Source organism: Macaca thibetana, chromosome 2, assembly GCF_024542745.1.
Source record: "Macaca thibetana thibetana isolate TM-01 chromosome 2, ASM2454274v1, whole genome shotgun sequence".
Classification (NCBI taxonomy): Eukaryota; Metazoa; Chordata; class Mammalia; order Primates; family Cercopithecidae; genus Macaca; species Macaca thibetana.
The window spans coordinates 88,857,257-88,876,503 of NC_065579.1; the positions used below are offsets into that span (position 1 = coordinate 88,857,257).

The window sequence follows — 19,247 nt, forward strand, 5'->3', positions numbered from 1 at the left end:
CATGAGCATATATGGTGAGTTCTCATGGGTGTAAATAAAATAATGAAGCCATGCCACGAGGACATGTTTCAGAAGAGTTAGCTTCCCCCTCCTGCCCTTGTTTCACTCTTGCCTAGTCCTAACTTCGTGTGGGAGATTGATGGTGCCTGTACTTTCCAAAGTTAACACTTGGTTCCCAGCCTACCTCTAAATGTATTACCTTTTAAACTCTGACTTAATATGTTTAGTTTTAAACAACTTCCTGATGGTGTGGGAAGGAAAGTTGAAATGTGTTTTTTCACTGCTACTCTGATGCTTATATCAAATAAAAGCAAACTCAAGGAGATGATGAAATTAATTAATAATGGATTTGTAGGCAGAGCAGTTCTGCATATGAGGTTTTAAAGTTTTCCTGTAACTACATAGAGTACATTGGGAGTTGAGGACAGTAATATTTAATATCCTCTAAGATAGTTACTCTTGACCAGTAGTGTGCATCAGAATCACCTACGAAGCTTTTAAAAATTCAGATGCCTTGGCCCAACCCACGGAATCACTGGGAGCTGGAATATTTTGATGCACACCTAGAGTTAAGCATGGTTTACATGTATTTTTCCAAGACGACATAGCTTTCATATCAAACATGCAAACTTTAGGTTTCATTATAATGTATGCTGGCCATTAAAAACAACTATTTACTTACTTTAGCAGTTGTAATATCAGTTTTGGTTATTTCTGTATTCTGTGCTGTTTTAAAATACCAAAATACCAGTAATTTTGTTGATTGTAAAATTTTTTTGAAAGCTCAACCATTTGAATCTTGAATAGGCTGTGGTACATTTAAATTTAGTCAAACAAATGTGTATGTGTAGATGTTTACTAAAAGCAGACTGATTACAACCCCCCCCACTTGTGTTCAACACCTTTTCAAAGTATCTGTGTTTTAATTCTCTGTCCTCAGATTATTACTGAGGCTAGACATCCTTTTTTAAAAAAAATTCCTATTAATCATGTGTATTTCCCTCAGAGTCAGTTTGGGCCCTTTTCTACTCCCAGAATTAACTGATGGAAAGATTTTAGAATTGGAGCTGGGAGTGGAAGGGAAGGAAGGAACATGGGAAGAGGTGAGGAGAGCTGGGAAGGGGAGACATGAAAGTAGGGCAGAGCACGGAGCTCAGAGGAGGAGAAGGAAACGCCAGTCCCACTTCTCAGTCCTTTCTCTAGAGCCTGAGAGCCTGTCCACCTCTTTTTCTGTGACACAGTTCCCTCTTTTCCTCCCCCATACTTTTCCCTGTGTTAGATCCATTCACTGCTCTGCCCTTAGGTTAATTTATTTTAATCAAGTCCTTTTCCTCTGCCATCCTACCTGGAGAGACTCAAGCAGGAAGGACAGGGGAAGGTCAGATTTGAACTTGGCATTTTCTCAAATGAAGCGTGGAAAGTGATAGTGACCAAATATTTTTTTTTTTTATTAAAGAAAAAAAAAAACAGGGCCGGGCACGGTGGCTCAAGCCTGTAATCCCAGCACTTTGGGAGGCCGAGACGGGCGGATCATGAGGTCAGGAGATCGAGACCATCCTGGCTAACACAGTGAAACCCCGTCTCTACTAAAAAATACAAAAAACTAGCCAGGCGAGGTGGTGGGCGCCTGTAGTCCCAGCTACTCGGGAGGCTGAGGCAGGAGAATGGCGTAAACCCGGGAGGCGGAGCTTGCAGTGAGCTGAGATCCGGCCACTGCACTCCAGCCTGGGCGACAGAGCGAGACTCCGTCTCAAAAAAAAAAAAAAAAAAAAAACTGTATTAGGTAATGTAAATATCTGTGTCAAAGATCTAGTGTTCTGCTTTGAGAATCTCAGTTCTTAAATTCATCATATTTTATCCTCTTACTTTATGTCTTATATAGGCGGCAGGCATTGATGTAGATTATGCTCTAAACTTTTTGAATTTGATGTTTGGCATTTCAATCCTTTTTTAATAAAAAGCAAATACAAATAATATACCTGCTTTGGTATTGCAGTCACTATTTAAAATAAATAGTACAAAAAAAAGACATATCACAAGTATCAAAGGTGGACAGTCTTGCTCCATTGTTACCTATATCTAGATTTGAAAGATGTTAGTTAGGTAAGACCCTTTACGCGTGCTGTGAAAGTTGTTTTGTTCACCAGTAAACCGCAAATTATTTTACTTGAGAAACAGGTATATTTTATTTCACTAAGCTAACCGTAACCAGGATAATTACCTCTCACACATTATTCCTTTCCTGTCATATCAATTCAGGCGCAAGGTCTTTTGTTACCAACCTTGAAAAGAGGCAGTGCGCTCACAGGCCTTCCTTTCCCCTTCCCCAAAAAGTGACATGACCAGGAATGATCTCACTCTCACAGCCAAATTTCTAGCTTTACTTTTGCCTACCAGAAATTAAGAGCCTTGAAGTAACCAGCTTACCTTAGCTCTGCCTTTAAAAAGAGCTCACTTTTGTATTGATCTGCCTCCAAAATATCAAAGACCGAGTGTTCTGCTTCGAGAGCCCCAATTCTTGGATTCATCATATTTTATCCTCTTACTTTATGTCTTCCATAGGAGGCAGACATTGATTTAGATTATGCTCTCAACTTATTTTTGAATTTGATGTTTGGCATTTCAATCATTTTTATATAAAGAACATTTTAAATGATGGTATCTCAAGCTAACCCATACAAGCCTCTTTAACCCACAATGTAAATAAACATATAATACTAGTAACATACTGAGTTCTGGATTGAGGGAGAGAAAGTAGGTTAAGAAGGTTGAGTGCCGAGGGAGTAAGGAAAAAAGAAGAAGTTTTCCCTTTCTTGCTTTGAGAGCGGTTCTTAAACAAAGTTTTGATTTGTATAAAGTTTGTTTTTGGTATCCTTTGAACCCTACCTCCACCCCATTCTGTTCCCTTCTTTCCAGGGGTGCGGGGTACACACACTTCTTCAAGCTCTTTGCATTATAAGCACACTCAGGTATAGAGTGTTCTTTATAGATGTAAAAAATCCAAATTACCTTCCTCCATTTCCCCATCAAAACTGTTTTCTAGTTGCTTTGTCAATTTCTGTATTGTATGGCCCCTTTTACAATGAGGAATATATAAATAACATGAATATAATGAAGCATATAAAAGATGGGGAAAAAACTCAACACCTTTTCCTAATACAGTTGACCTCAAGGGTAAGAAGAAAGCAGAGTGCACGGATTGGTTTATATTAGTCTCTGATTGACTAACTTCTCATTACATTTTAGCCTGTTTTTTAGTGACTGTGCTTGTTAACTAACCTAAAGGATTAGACTCTTTTCAGGTACTGGGAAAACTGAGGGAGTATGGAATATGGATATAGGGTCAAAACAACATCGAGAACAGGTAGACTGGCCCCGGCTAGCAGTTTACCTGACAGCCAAACGTGAATTATTTTTGCCTTTGTTTCTTCTCTTTTTGTTATTTTTAAGCAATAGATATTTTTAACCTCCAGTTTTTTTCCCCCATGAAACTCCTAAAGCAGCATTATGAAAGAAAACAGTTACTTTGGGATGAGGACTGCTGGTGTGTATGTATCATCTCAGAGTGTTGCTTTTTTTGCTCTTGCCCCCAACACCTGAGTTAATAGGATTCTTATTCTTGTATGTATAGTTTATGCATATTTAATTTAACATTTACATGTATGGCCAGGCGTGCTAGCTCATGCCTGTAATCCCCGCACTTTGGGAGGCCGAGGCAGGCGGATCACCTGAGGTCAGGAGTTCAAGACCCACCTGGCCGACATGGTGAAACCCCATCTCTACTAAAAATACACACATGTGCACACACACACAAACATTTACGTGTATCAGGTTGTTTTTTGAGGGAGTAGCTTTTATTTTGTCAACAGCATTATTAAAAGAATAGGTCATCCAGTTGAATTCATGTGTATATTTCTCTGTCTTTACCCGGTGTCTTTCTATTATCTTTGTTATGTAAATAGTTTCCTCAGTCGAATTAATTGACCTGCAAGGATATTGGTGGCATCTGTACATATAAAGATTAGATAGTTTTAGGGGGAGAGGGGGTTAATCCTCCAGAAGCAAATTACTTGCCTGAATTAAGGCCAACAGCTTGGGAGAGAGGATTTGCATCCTCTTCCAATTATTTCTTTTGGGACAGCTGCTACATAAAGCTCCACTCTACCCCCACCCCCTGGGTGCATTCCTGCTGGCCATGAATTCTCACAGGAGTTCTGATGTGCTTACACCCAGCTGCAGGTTCCTTATGCAGTGGGGATTGCTTAAAGGATAATACAAAAGGACATGTGTTTTTGTGAGGCCGTGAGCTGCATAAGGAATAAAGAGAATGTGCAAGTATATTTATATTCTGAATATTTTCCTCAGTATGATTTTCCTGGTAATGTTGACTTAGCCTTTGTTAACAATGTTCTGAAGGCCTCTGAAACATATAGCATGATTTTCTTGAAGGAAAAAAACACATGTGTTACATTGTATCTGAAAGTCTTTAATCAAAGTAAAATAAAAATTGAACATTGTTAAGAAAATGAGTAACTTTGCCCAGGAGCAAAATATAGATTATGAAAATGGTTATGCATTGGATTTTAGCTGAATCTGTCAGTGTTTCTGTGGATATTTTTGAAGGGACATTTTAAGATATTGACACTCAGTAATGAAATAGCGTATTTCAAAGTTAAAATACAAAATTAGAAGATTATATATATTAGAAGATTATATATGTTCATGAACTTTGACATGTTAAAAAAAAAAATACCTACTTCAGTGAGTGCCTACAGTGGCCAAGGTGATTGTTAATTTGGCCTGGCTTACCCCTAGATCTTATATCTTTGGTTAGTATTTTGCCAGCAACTCAAATTCAGCCTTTTAAATTGTAACACATCATCACCTCCTAATCACCAGTCAGCTCCTCTCTCTCTCTCTCTCTCTCTCTCTATGTATATATATGTTTATTGTATATATATTTATTACATATATATATTTCTTTATTCCTTTAATCTGTACTTACCTATAATGAAATTATTTATACTCACTTTTTCCAACCTAAACCTCTTCTCTTTTATTTTCTCTCAACAATTAATATCATAAACTTGTTTATTTTATGTAGCAATTTCCTGAGTAACTACAGCATACCAAGCACTTGACAGGCATGGGAGATAAAACGATAAATAAGACAGGGCCCTGCCTTCAGAGAATTTACATTCTAATGGAGGAAGATAGGCCAAAACAGGTAATTAGGTATAAGTATCTTAAATAAAATCCTGAGAGTGATGATCAAGTTTTCAGTTTCCTTTATCCATTCCCACTCCACCTTGTCACCACACCACACAGAAACAGTTACCAAAATCTGTAAACTCTACCTCTTCTCTATCTCTTATGTGATTTTTCCTCTTGTCTTTACCCCCACTGCCCTAGTTTAGGCACTCAGCATCCCTCCTCTGGTTTCTTTTGCTGGTTTCCCAACTGTAATCTCCCAACAGTGTCTTCCTGCTACGCAGAAAAACCAATTCACTGAGACCATAATATTACAATAGAGAAAGAGATTAATTAACACAGATAGCCACATGGGAGGGCTGGTGTAATAACTTATTACTTAAGTCAGTTTCCTGGAGAACTCAGAGGCTAGGGCTTTTATGGATAATTTGGTGGGCAAGGAGCTAGGGAATGGGCACTGCTGAATGGTTGGAGATGAAATCATCGTAGTGTGGAAAATGGTCCTTATGTGTTGAGTCTGCCTCTTGGTGGGGGCCACAGGACCGCTTTAGTCATGAGTTCCAGGTCTGGTTAGAGACAGAAGATGGCCAGAATGCAAAAGTCTGAAAACATCTCCAAAGACCAATTTTAGGTTCTACAATAGTGGTGTTATCTATAGGAGCAATTGGGGAAGTCACAAATCTTATGATATCTGGCCATATGACGCCTTGAGCAGCAAGGGATTATAGAAAGGCAAACTAGGTTACAACGGCTGGCTATCATTTAGCTACACCTATATTTTAGCAGAATTCAGGCTCTTCCGATAATCCCAATCTTGTAGTCTTTCATTTGTTTTACAAAGGTGGTTTTGGTCCCTGAGCAAGGTGGGGGTTAGTTTTAGGGGGACTGTTACCATCCTTGCTTCAAAGTTAAACTGTAAACTAAATTCCACTCATGGTTAGCTTGGCCTGTGCCCAGGAATGAGCGAGGACAGCCAGCCTATGAGGCTTGTCACAAGACAGAGTCAGCCATGCTAGATTTCTCTTACCATCATCTTCTTTGCGGTGGCACTTTCATAACCAGCCTGGCTTCCTTTTCCCTTTTGAACAGGCAGATAATGATAATGTTCTCTACCACTTTCTTAAAGCTTTTTCAGTTCCCATTACCTAAGGTGAAATCCAGTTTTTCTTGTATACAGGGCCCTTCTTGGTACAAAAGGATTCAGGCCCGCCTGGCCAGCCGCGTTTTCTTCCATCTTCCCATATCTGTTCTCTCCTCTATTCCTGAGCAGTGCTGAACTATTTGTTCATATTTTCATTCTTCCCTTCACATACCTGTTCCTTCCTCTTCATCTGCATTGTTTTCTTGAGAGCAGTTTACTTATATGTAGTAAGAGCTGCAAAGTCATTTTAGGGAAAAAAAAACATTTTATTTTTTCCTTTTTGAGTTCTTAGTTTAGACACTCTACTGAAAACAAAACTCAGATTAACAAAAGAAAAACAAATAGAAGCTTACTAATGTGTGATGTACCCATCATGTGGGACAGGCCTCAGTTCAAAAGTATCTCTCTCAAGGCAGTGACTTAGGGGCTTTGCTTAAACAGTATTTTAACAAAAAGCCTTAAATCTTACATAGTGACAAGACAGGAAAGAGCAGTTCCAGCCTAGTAAAAGGTGGAAACGTGTGGAGAGATAGTAAAATCTGTTCCCAGATTCTGCTGGTATCTGCTGGTGCCTTCTCTGGGCCAATAAGCAAGTGCTGTCTCCAGTAAAGAATGTGTGTCCTGCCATCAGGCAGATAGAGGTGGGGGCAGAGGGTTCCCCTGCATTTTCATTGTCTTTAACAATCCTCAGTATTTTTGGGAGATGTATTTTGATTGTTCGGTGCCCCCTTTGAAACTTTACTTTCAGAAAGTTTCACATATTAAAAGCCAGGTGGGTAGCTCTGGAGAGATTTAGGTTAGAGGTTTTGACATAAGAGTTTGGCAGAGGAGATAAAATCATAGATTAAAACAAATGGAAAGGAACAAATTTGGGTACATTGTCCCATATCTTATTGAAACAGTCTTTTAGTCCTGAGAATTACTCTGTTCAGTTGATCAGTTGTATCTTACTTCAGGAGGTGATGTTATGGGCAGGTTTGTTTTGTTTTGTTTTTAATCAAAATTAACTCTGTGGTACAGACAAACATATTTAGCAAGAGGCATGTCTGTGGAACCAAAAGAAACACAAAGGTTAATGTTTGGAGCAGTCTATTAGCCAGTTTAATTCTGGAGCAGTCAGTTGAGAAGATTTTTATATTTGTTTTCAAAATATCTACAGTTGGAGTAAAAGTAAACTGGTAATTCTGACAGATTTTTCTGGATTGCTGTTTGCATCAAAGTTTCAATGAACTTTTTTTCATAAATAAGTTGTATGATTTCTTTGAAGTTTATATCAAGTTGTATAACTTTAGCTTACAGGGCTTCAGGGAAAGCACACTTTAAACTTTTAATGATTTCAAGTCAGAAAGGTAGGAGAAAAATTAGAAACGTTAGTCTGGGAGTCATAGTCAGATATTGGAGGAAACTAAAAATTCAGGATTTAGTCCGGGTCATAAAAAAACTCAAAAACAGTAGACAGGTCTAGAATCTAATAACAGATGTGCTATAGTTTTCTTCTGAAACATAAGTTTTTTCTTTATAATTACTGCCATTCTTATTTACAGTAATTACACTAATTTAATTATAAAAACCAGTTTTAGCCTTGTTATACTTGGCCTGATCATTTGCATAAAGTGCAACAAGAATAGTGATTGACTATATAGGCTCTTTTTTTTTTAATCTGCTTTGTTGGAATTTATTATAAGAAACCTTAGATTATACCTTTAAAAGGTTCTGCAGGCCAGGAATTCAAGACAAGCCCGGGTAACATAGTGAGACCCTGTATCTAAAAAAAAATAAAAATGAAAAATTAGCCAGGCATAGTAGTCACACCTGTAATCCCAGCTATTCAGGAGGCTGAGGCAGAGGGATTGCTTGAGCTAAGGAGTTTGAAGTTAACAGTGAGCTGTGATTGCGCCACTGCCATTGCATTATAGCCTGGATGACAGAGGGAGACCCTGTCTCCAAAAAACAAAAAGGCCTCTTCAGGGTAGGAAGTCAAGCCGTGGACTTTACCAGTAGTAAATCAGTGGCCAGCATATTAATCAGATTTTACCTGTAGTGCTTGGGTGAATTCATTTTTGCTTGGAGTCCCCAGAATATTCTGAGGTTCCTAGGCCTGTCAGAAAGTGACATTCTTTACTTACTGCAAGGCTGGGAACCACGTAGACACGGCACCAGGCCAGTTCTTCTAAGGGCTTTAATGGCCCCTTCAGGTTAACCTTAGTTTCTTAAAGTAGTCTGAAAAGACGACATCCCAGCCTGTATAGAATTAGAATGATTCAAATAACATTTATACCTGATGTGGTTATAGAGCTAAATTATTCTTTCTGTCCCTGAAATCATTAGGTTTTTTTTCTGTTAGCTTATAAAGTTCATTTTTCCTTCCTATGTAGGAGAACAACATATACTTTCTTCTCATGACTATCAGAGAAATAACACATTTTATTAAAATTTGAAAGATTAGGCTGGGTGAGGTGGCTCACACCTGTAATCTCAGCACTTTAGGAGGCTGAGATGGGCAGATTGCTTGAGCCAAGGAGTTCAGGACCAGTCTGGGCAACACAGTGAAACCCTATCTCTATAAGAATTAGCAGGGTGTGGTGGTGCACACGTGTAGTCCCAGCTACTTGGGGGGCTGAGGTGAGAGAATTGCTTAAGCCGGGGAGGTCAAGGCTGCAGTGAGCCATGATCATGCCACTGCACTCCAGCCTGGTCAACAGTGAGATTCTGTCTAAAAAAAAAAAAAAAGATTTGAAAGATTACATTTTGGCATTTAATTATTAGTCAAACCAGGAAAGTGGAAAGTGACCAAATCCCCTCAAGCCAACTATCTTAGATCTGCTGTTTCATTAATTTGATGTGTCAGAATCTTTGCTATCAGGCAAATGATGAGCTTGCCTGCTTTGTTCTGTGCCTCTTAAAAGTTTACGATGGATTGTGGCTCTTCCTATACATAGAAATACTGTTAGCTCTGGGGATGGTGGCGGTCATGATAGGGAGCAAAGAAATCAAGGATGCACTGGATTTCTTTCTTGCCAGAGGAAAGTTTCTGTCTCAATGCTTGTCAAGTTTGTAGAGACCATTGTGTTTGTATATTACAATTTCATACAGATTTTATGGATATTGTAGTTGCTACCTGTAATAATCACATTTAATGTATTTTTCAGGCAGATTGGAACATTCACTTACGTTTTGCTTAGTTGGCACAGGATTACATTTGGCATTTTTAACTCGGAATGTGTATGGAAAACTAAAAGTTCAGCTTAGAGGCCTTGTGATTTGAATTACAACTATAGGGAAAATAGGTTTTTTTAAACTGTTGTTTATTGCTGCTGCTGCTGCTGTTGTTTTTTAATTGAGACAGAGTGTCTCACTCTGTTGCCCAGGCTGGAGTGCAGTGGCGTGATTTCAGCTCGCTGCAACCCCCACCTCCCGGGTTCAAGTGATTCTTCTCTCTTTGCCTCCCGAGTAACTGGGATTACAGGTACGCACCACCATGCCCGACTAATTTTTTGTGTTTTTAGTAGAGATGGGGTTTCACCATGTTGCCCAGGCTGGTTTCAAACTCCTGGCCTTAAGTAATCCACCCTCCTCAGCCTCCCAAAGTGCTGGGATTATAGGCATGAGCGACCGTGCCCAGCAGTTTTTTTTTTTTTTTTTTACTCTAGCTTGTTGTGGGTGATATATTTGCATTCTCAGTCTAAAAGGTGCTGGATAGTCCAAAGGGGGCCACCACATCTAAGGACTGGACATATGGGATTGAGCAGAGAATTTAAGCAGACAGGATTTAGGCTAAGCCAAAGTGAACCTAAATTGTAAAAACAATATACGAAGGAGATTGTGAAATCCTCTTCCTTAGAGAAATGGAAGATTAATCTAGACTGGCCTATTTAGATACAGTTTTTAGAGTGAGAGGGTGGGACTAGACTAGCCTTTAAAAAAATTCCAATACAATGTTTATTTTCTTTAGCAAATATTAGGAAGTCAAAATTTGAATTTTATATATTTTTAAATTTTTATTTTACTTTAAGTTCTGGGATACATGTGCAGAACGTGCAGGTTTGTTACATAGTATACGTGTGCCATGGTGGTTTGCTGAACCTATTGACCCATCCTCTAAGTTCCCTCCCCTCGCCCCCCACCCTCCAACAGGCCCTGGTGTGTGTCCTTCCCCTCCCTGTGTCCATGTGTTCTCATCATTCAACTCCCTCTTATGAATGAGAACATCCGGTGTTTGGTTTTCTGTTCCTGTGTTAGTTTGCTGAGGATAATGGCTTCCAGCTTCATCCATGACCCTGCAAAGGACATGATCTCATTCCTTTTTATGGCTGCATAGTATTCCATGGTATATATGTACCACATTTTCTTTATCCACTCTGTCATTGATGGGCATTTGGGTTGGTTCCATGACTTTGCTATTGTAAATAGTGCTGCAGTAAACATACATGTGCCCATGTCTTTATAGTAGAATGATTCATATTCCTTTGGGTATATATCCTGTAATGGAATTGCTGGGTCAAATGGTATTTCTGGTTCTAGCTCTTTGAGGAATTGCCATACTGTCTTCCACAATGGTTGAACTAATTTACAGAATTTGAATTTTAGAATAATTTTAATGTGGGCTAGACATGTTGGCTCACACCTGTAATCCCAGCACTTTAGGAGGCTGAGGCAGGTGGATCACTCGAGCCCGAGTTCAAGACCAGCCTGGGCAACATGGTGAGACCCCATCTCTACAAAAAAAATCAAAAATTTGCCAGGCATAGTGCCCCACGCCTATAGTCACAGCTACTCAGGAGGCTGAGGTGGGAAGATCACTGGAGCCCAGGAGGCGGAGATTTCAGTGAGTTGAAATTACACCACTTCACTCCAGCCTGGACGACAGAGTGAGACTGTCTTAAAAAAAAAGTATTTGATGTATGTTCTTCAAAACTGATAGATATTTTTAGTCTTCCCTAGAAATAGTTCAGTTTACAGAGTTATAGTTTGAAATGATTTTCACAATCTGAATAAGAGTGGATATGTTCTCCAACCTGAATTCTGTAGTAGGCAGGGTTTGTATGTGTGTTTCACAAGGCACATACATGCTTTCTTCTAAAACTGACAAAGCAGTGGGTATATTGCAAAGCAGATAGTTAATAGAAGACTAACAGCTTTGGGAAATGGATATAACAAATTTATGTGCATGACTGATAAACAAGTCAGAAATGGATGTAAATTCATTAATGCTCCAGCTAATTTATTAAAGTTTTGATTATATTGATGTGGCCTGATCATTTCCCATCAGACACATTATTTCTCTCACAAGTGAATCCATCAAAATCTATTCATCTGGATGATTTGCTTGGTTTGATGCATATTCACAACTTTGTTTCTTGTAAATGGTTGTGTCAATAAATTTTCTGGAAAGAATTAAGTACTATTATTCATACTTATGTCTAGTCTTTTTTTTTTTTTTTTTTTTTTTTTTTTTTTGAGACGGAGTCTCACGCTGTTGCCCAGGCTGGAGTGCAGTGGCGCGATCTCGGCTCACTGCAAGCTCCGCCTCCTGGGTTCACGCCATTCTCCTGCCTCAGCCTCCTGAGTAGCTAGGACTACAGGCGCCTGCCACCGCGCCCGGCTAATTTTTTGTATTTTTAGTAGAGACGGGGTTTCACTGTGGTCTCGATCTCCTGACCTTGTGATCCGCCCGCCTCGGCCTCCCAAAGTGCTGGGATTACAGGCTTGAGCCACCGCGCCCGGCCTACTTATGTCTAGTCTTAATTTGCTCCATAGTCTTGCATTTATAAGACATATTAACAGAAGTCTGATGTAAATGAAATACCAACAATTTGGCATAAAATACAACCTACAATTTGGCGTAAACATCTGGAAAGCACACTGGCTCATCTGAGTGTAGGGAAACATTGGTTAGCATTCCCATTTTCTTTTACCTAATAGTGTTCTCTTGAGACACAGCCTTGATTCCTCTGATAATAAGATAGACCAATCTGCTTTGGTGACATGTGTGGCAGTTTTTCCCCACACACCAATCAAGCAATTCTCTAGTGGGCACCAACTGGGTAGCCTATAATTTCACTCATTTCTGACACTATGTATCTGGAGTTACTGTCAGATCCTTGTCAACTGAAGAATCACAAGGTTCATAAATTTTGAAAGGAGAGCTTTATTTCACATAAAGGGTTGCAGCCTGCAAGGTGGCCATTCTACAGGCTGGGAAGTGTAGCCTCTGGCAGAAGCTGAAAACAAGCAGTCTAAGGGAGGGGTAAAGGGAACAGTGATTTATGCTGAGTAGAGTAGCTAAGTATATATATTCAGTAACCTGTAGGAAGAGTCATGAATATTTATGAAAGGGGAAATAAGCACATGCACAATTGAGCTTCACGCCTTTTCATGGGACCCATGTTCAAAATATGGCAGCATTAGCACAATCCAAAGGGGCAGTTTTCAGCCCTCTGACGTTGAAAGGTGAAGCAGATGACACGAAAATCCTCACTGCATGTCCTCTGCCATTCAGCAAAACAGTTGTGGAGGTGGTGGTTAGTGTTTAGGAAAGGATGTGTTGTGTAACTGGTGAGCTGTCACATTGAAACAGCAAAGGTAGAGGAAGAGTCTGGTCACAACCTCAGACAGTTGGCTGAAGGCAATGAAAGAATGAGCCATCTGTGTTTTGTTTTCCAGAGCTGGTTTCTGTTTACTCCTTAGGAAATAATTCTGGTTAAAGGTTAATAAGGAAGGGGCATACTGAGGCATGTCTGACTTGCCATTCTGTCATGGCTGGGAACTCAATTTTTAAGATGGGGTCTGTTACCAAACTGAACCTGGGTCCACTTACCTGGTGCAGTAAAGCCAAACACCCACACTGAGGTTTGCAGTGAGAGAACGGAGGGCATTTCTTTGCAGGGCACTAAGCAAGGAGAATCGGCAGCTCATGCTTAAGACCAAACATACCTGATAGCTTACAGGAAGAGTTTTTAAAGGCAGGGGAACATTTCAGGAAAGCAGAAATTACAGGCCAAATTGCAAATCCCTACATGGAGGTTTGATACATTGATTTGGCTCAAAAAAGGTGGGATATCTTGAAGTGGGGGTTCTATATGGCATAGGTGGATTCAGAGATTATTTGATTTGCAGTTAGTTAAGGAAACAAAATTTTGTCTAAGAACTTGGGGTCAGCAGAAGGAATATTAAGGTTTGGCTTGTGGGTGTGACTTTCTTCAGACCCTTCAGAAAGCAATCTAGAGCAAACAACAGAAGTCAGGGCTCAGTCCTCAGGGGCCCCCTTATCTGAGCTCTGCTTGACAGTGGTTGGCATTTTCCATCTGGTTGTGGTGCAGGTTTCAGAAAAACAACTCAGGGACATATGTTAAGATGTTATCTTTAATTTCTACAGGGAATCAAACATCTTGTGGCTCTAACCTACTTGGGTGGCTATTGTTGTAAGCTATTTCTTTGTTATCAGGTTGCTCATTTACTTCTAAAGGCTAGCTAGATGCCTGGAATTTCCTTTGAAGAGATTAAAGATTTTTCTTTATTTTCATGCTTGAAGGAGGGGAAGGTATGTGGCAGCTCACTAAGAGAGGCCCCCGCTCCATCTCAGTTTCATTAAGTTGGTTGGAGGGCTTAGAATTTTCCTGTTATTTCTCTTCCCACAGGTTTAGTCCCACAAAACTAGCCCCTACTTCAGGTACCAAGCATAAGCCCCAGGCTGTAGCCTGTGCTTTTGACCAACTAGGACTTTAAATCAGTATACCCTTGACCCTCCTCCCCGGGTTCGATTAATTTGCTAGAGCAGCTCACACAATTCAGGGAAAACTTTACTTACATTTACTGGTTTATAATAAAAGATATTACAACAGATACAGAGGAACAGCCAGATAGAAAAAATGCATAGGGCCAGGGAGCTTCCATGGCCTCTTGGCGCACACTGCCCTCCAGGACCCTCCACGTGTTCAGCGATCCAGAAACTCCCTGAACTTAGTCCTTGGGGTTTTTATGGAGGCTTTGTTATGTAGACATGATTGATTACATCGTTGGCCATTGGTGATCAAGTCAACCTTCAGCCCCTCTTCCCTCTCCGGAGGTGTCAGGGTTGGGGTAGGACTGAAAGTTCCAGCCCTCTAATCACATGGTTGGCTTCCCTGGCAACCAGCCCTTATCCTAAGGCTATCCAGGAGCCCCCAGCCCTCAGTCATCTCACTAGCATGTAAGAAGATAACACTTTGGAAAGCTTAAGGATTTTAGGAACTGTATGCTTATTAGATCACAATATTATATTCCCACATAGAGAACTGCTGTGTCCCTAGATTTATCATGTGCTACTTCTAATTTCTCCACTTAGGACTTTCTGATAGGATTGATTCCTAGCTATCTCTGACTTTATAGCCCTAGTCCCTGTAATTTTCAGCCCTCTATTCTACATTTTTGTGGGGGAAAGATTACCTAGGTGCCGAGGCAAGAGACTGAAGGCACAAACTGTTTCAGTGTAATAAAGAAAATAGTTAAAATAAGAATAGTCATAATACAAATTAGATATAGAGAGGATCATGGACAATTATCAATCATTATTATAAACATTATTAAACATTAGCTTTTAATATTACTCTTTGTTGCATTACTAATATAACCTAGGAATAACCAGCGGGTATAGGGTCAGGTGCTGAAGGGACATTGTGAGAAGTGACCTAGAAGGCAAGAGGTGAGCCCTCTGTCACGCCCACATAAGGGCCGCTTGAGGGCTCCTTGGTCAAGCGGTAACGCCAGTGTCTGGGAAGATACACATTACTTAGCAGACTGCGAAAGGGAGTCTCCTTTCCTTGGAGGAGTCAGGGAACACTGCTCCACCAGCTTCTTGTGGAAGGCGGGATATTATCCAGGCCTGCCCACAGTCATCCGGAGGCCTAAACCCTTCCCTGTGGTGCTGTGCTTCAGTGGTCACTCTCCTTGTCCACTTTCATGTTCCTCCCGTACTCCTGGTTCCTCTTTGAAGTTCGTAGTAGATAGCGGTAGAAGAAATAGTGAAAGTCTGAAAGTCTTTGATCTTTCTTATAAGTGCGTGCTGACATACGCTGCCCTCTCTCTCTCTGCTGCGGCTACCTGAAAGGGAAAGGCCCCCTGTCCTATGATCAGGTGACTTGCTTCACCTTATCACTTAGAAGATTCATCCTCCTTACCCTGCCCTGCTTGTCTTGTACGCAGTAAATATCAGCGCGCCCAGCCGTTTGGGGCCACTACCAGTCTCCGCCTCTTGGTGGTAGTGGTCCCCTGGGCCCAGCTATTTTCCCTTTATCTCTTTGTCTTGTGTCTTTATTACAATCTCTCCTCTCCGCACACGGGGAGAACACCCGCTAAGCCCCGTAGGGCTGGACCCTACATGTTTTCCTCTGTTTGAAGGCAGTCCAATGTCCTACCTCCATTCCTTTCAGTTGAATTCAATATATATTTACATCAGATTACTGAGCACTATTTATTATGTCTTAATGATGGGTAAACAATTATGAATGCAATACCATGGACTTTACAATGTAGTTTGGGGACACAGATACTTAAACAGATGATTTTCAAGTTGTTGGTAAGAACTAAGGTGGTGGTATACATAGGGAATAGCCAGTAACTGAACAAACGTCTGTATTAAAGGCAGTCATAAGATACCAAGAAACAAAACAAAACAAAAAAACAAAAAATGAACACTCTTTCTTTGGAGTTTATAGGCAATTTGAGGAGATACTGAATTAGCCCATCAGCAAGGATTGAAAGTTCCAAGCAGCAGAATTTACTTAGTTTATCGTTTACCCACATCTGGTCAGGACTGAGTATCACAAAGCTCTTAAATTAGGGAAAATGCCCTATGTCTAAATACAATCTCTTTTTCTTTAACCCAAGCTGCTTCTTAGTAAAAGTAGAAGCACAATTTACCGTCACTTATGAATAATTATAAAATCCAAATTGTTCTTTCTGGAGTCCAGAGAGTCCCACCCTGTGGCTATTGATGTACTGTACATGGTTACAAGTGTGCCTGGAGACTGTCTCAGCTCTTGGGACAACCAGAGTCCCTTGTAAGCAATCTTACTTCACTACAGTGGACCATACAAATATCTTATTTTCTGTGTGCCACAATATGAGAAAAGCTGGAAACCATTTCTTTAGACCATGTGCTTTAACCTTTCTTCAGAACTGGGCTAGTTTTCCAAGCAATCATTGTTGTATCTTATTAACCCTATTCCAGTTCTTTATGTAATAATGAGCTTTATTTGAAGAATTATGAAGAGAAGATAGGACTCACAGAAGGAACTAACTTCTTTTGAAGCTAGAGAGAGGATGATTCTTAGGTCTCCAGTGAACAGTTGATTTCCTAAGTAGCTACTTTTGGCCATCAGTAGTTGAGTGCTTGAGTGCCCAGCATAATGCAATTAATACTCTACTTCCAAAACTTTTGTATAGGCATCATGAATAGTGGGCTATGTGAGTAGCTGGCATACTAGGCAAATGAACCCATAAATATTATGTATTTTAGTATTACTCCTTTATTTGTTTTAACAATAACCAAAAAAGTTAGTCCTCATTATGTGCAAAACATTGGTTAGCTTAAAAAGTTTATTACTGAGAAGATACCTGGTACCTACCCCTCACAGAATATATAGTGTTTTAGAGAAGACAGATAATTAAAGAAGTCATTGCAATGTGGTATGATTGGTGTTATGAAGAACATAAAGAAGAAACACTTACTGAGATTGCAAGACAGTTATATATAGTTACTTAGAGATAAAATTATTAGGACTAAATTGGGTGGCTCTTGTTTCTTTTAGAGTAAAATACAACTTTTGGTATGATTTAGAAGAGTTTCAACTGAATGTTACTTCCTTAATTATTCATCATAACCTGAGTAATATTGCAACTTACAATGCCTCTTATGTAATGTACAGTTTGCCCAAGTAACCTAAAAAACATTGAGACTTTCAATTCGTATTTTTCCCTGACCAGCAGGTAGTCCTAGTTTTAATGTAGTATGCTTTTTACTGGTAGCTTTTAATTGTAGATGTGATTAAATGATGCTACAATTGAGTATCCTCTTATCTTTTGTATTTTTAGGGAAGGTATTCATATAAATCAAGAATTACTGCAAATATCTCCTTCTATCACAGAGCAGTTCATTGAGCTGTTGTGTCAGTTCAACCCAACCCAAGTTATAGAGACTCTGCAAGTTCTTGAGTGCTACCGTCTGGAAGAAACTATTCAGGTAAGACGAACAAGGTAGAAGAGACAAGAGTAAACTATTCTTAACATTCTCCATTTGTCAGATGATCAAAGAAAAGGGGAAAAATATATAATTTCTTTTTTAAACCTTATAAATTCTTAGTTGAGACACTCTCCTGAAAACAAAAGTCAGATTAACAAAAGAAAAACAAATAGAGGTTTATTGATATGTGCTATACCCATCATATAGGAGAGACCTCAGCTCAAAGGTATCTTTCTCAAGGCAGTGGCTTAGGGGCTTTGCTTAAACAGCATTTTAACAAAGAGCCTTAAATCTAACATAATGACAAGACAGGAGAGAGCAGTTCCAGCCTAGTAAAAGGTGGGAACATGTATGGGAAGATAGTCAACTGTGTTCCCTGATTCCTCCGGTGCCTGCTGATACCTTCTCTGGGCCAATAAGCAAGTGCTATCTCTAGTTAAGAATGTATGTCCTGCTATCAGGCAGATAGAGGCGGGGGCAAAGGATTCCTCTGCATTTTCGTTGTCTTTAACTTAACAATCCTCAGTATTTGGGGGAAATGTATTTTGGTTTTGTTCGGTGCCCCCTTTGAAATTCTACTTTTAGAAAGTTTCACATATTAAAAGCCAGGTGAGTAGCTCTGGAGAGATTTGGGTTAGTGATTTTGACATAATAGATTGGCAGAGGGGAGAAAATCATAGATTGGAACAAGTGGAACGGAACGAATTCAGGTACATTGTCCCATATCTTATTGAAACAATCTCTTGGTTGTGAAAATAGGTCAGTTTAGTTAAATAGTTGCATCTCACTTTAGGAGGTGGTGTGGTAAGTGGGTTTCCATCAAAGTCAGTCAGGTATAGGCACATAGGCATTTAATAAAAGTCATTTCTATAGAAACAAAAAGGAAACAAAAGTTAATGTTCGGAGCAGTCTCTAAGCTTGTCTTTCAGCGTTCCAGAGAACTTTCTGTCCATAAATAAGTTGTTGTGGTGATTCCTCCAAAATTTATGTCAAGTTGTCTAGCTTTAGTGTGCAGAGCTTCATGAAAAGCAGTTTTAATTTCAGTGATTCCAAGTCAGAAAAATGGAAGAAAATGTTCAAATATTAGTTTGGAGAGTTCGTCAGATATTGGAGGAAACTAAAAATTCAGGATATAGTCAAATTGCAAGTAAATAATAAAATCTCAAAAACTGTAGTTAGAATCTCATAATGTTTACTGTAGTTTTTTTTTTCTGAAATAGTTGTTTCTCCAGTTACCCCATTTTTACCAAAAATAATCAGAGTAAGTTCAATTGACTTGTAAAATAAGTTTAGTGTCATTATATTTATTATTTACATAATACTATTTTTTATATAAGTACTACAAGAGTAGTGATTGGCCATTTAGGCTTTTTAAAAATCTGCTCTGCTGAAACTTACAAGAAATCTCACAGTAGACGTTTAAAAATCTCTCATCTTCAGGCTGGGAAACGAAGCCATGGGCTTGCCATCATCAGATTTTACCTGTAGTACCGAGGTATACTGTTTTCTTGAGGCCCCCAAATATTCTGAAGTTCCTGGGCTTCTCAGGAAGTGACGTTCTTTACTTACTACAAGTCCAGGAACCCTGTAAGCACGCCATCTTGACAAGGGACCAGACCAGTTTTTCCAAGGACTTTATTGCCTCCTTAAAGTTAAGCTTAGTTTCTTAAAGCAGTC

At 39.6% G+C, this 19,247-nt stretch overlaps 1 protein-coding gene across 2 annotated transcripts in view; it reads left to right on the forward strand.

The window, feature by feature from the left end:
- VPS8 (VPS8 subunit of CORVET complex) overlaps positions 1–19,247 on the forward strand; it is a 249,543-nt gene that overhangs the window by 130,671 nt on the left and 99,625 nt on the right. For both annotated transcript variants that reach the window (XM_050778327.1, XM_050778328.1), the window contains exon 36: positions 17,423–17,570. In XM_050778327.1, coding sequence (XP_050634284.1) covers positions 17,423–17,570 — 148 coding nt within the window. The remainder of the gene's footprint in view (positions 1–17,422; positions 17,571–19,247) is intronic.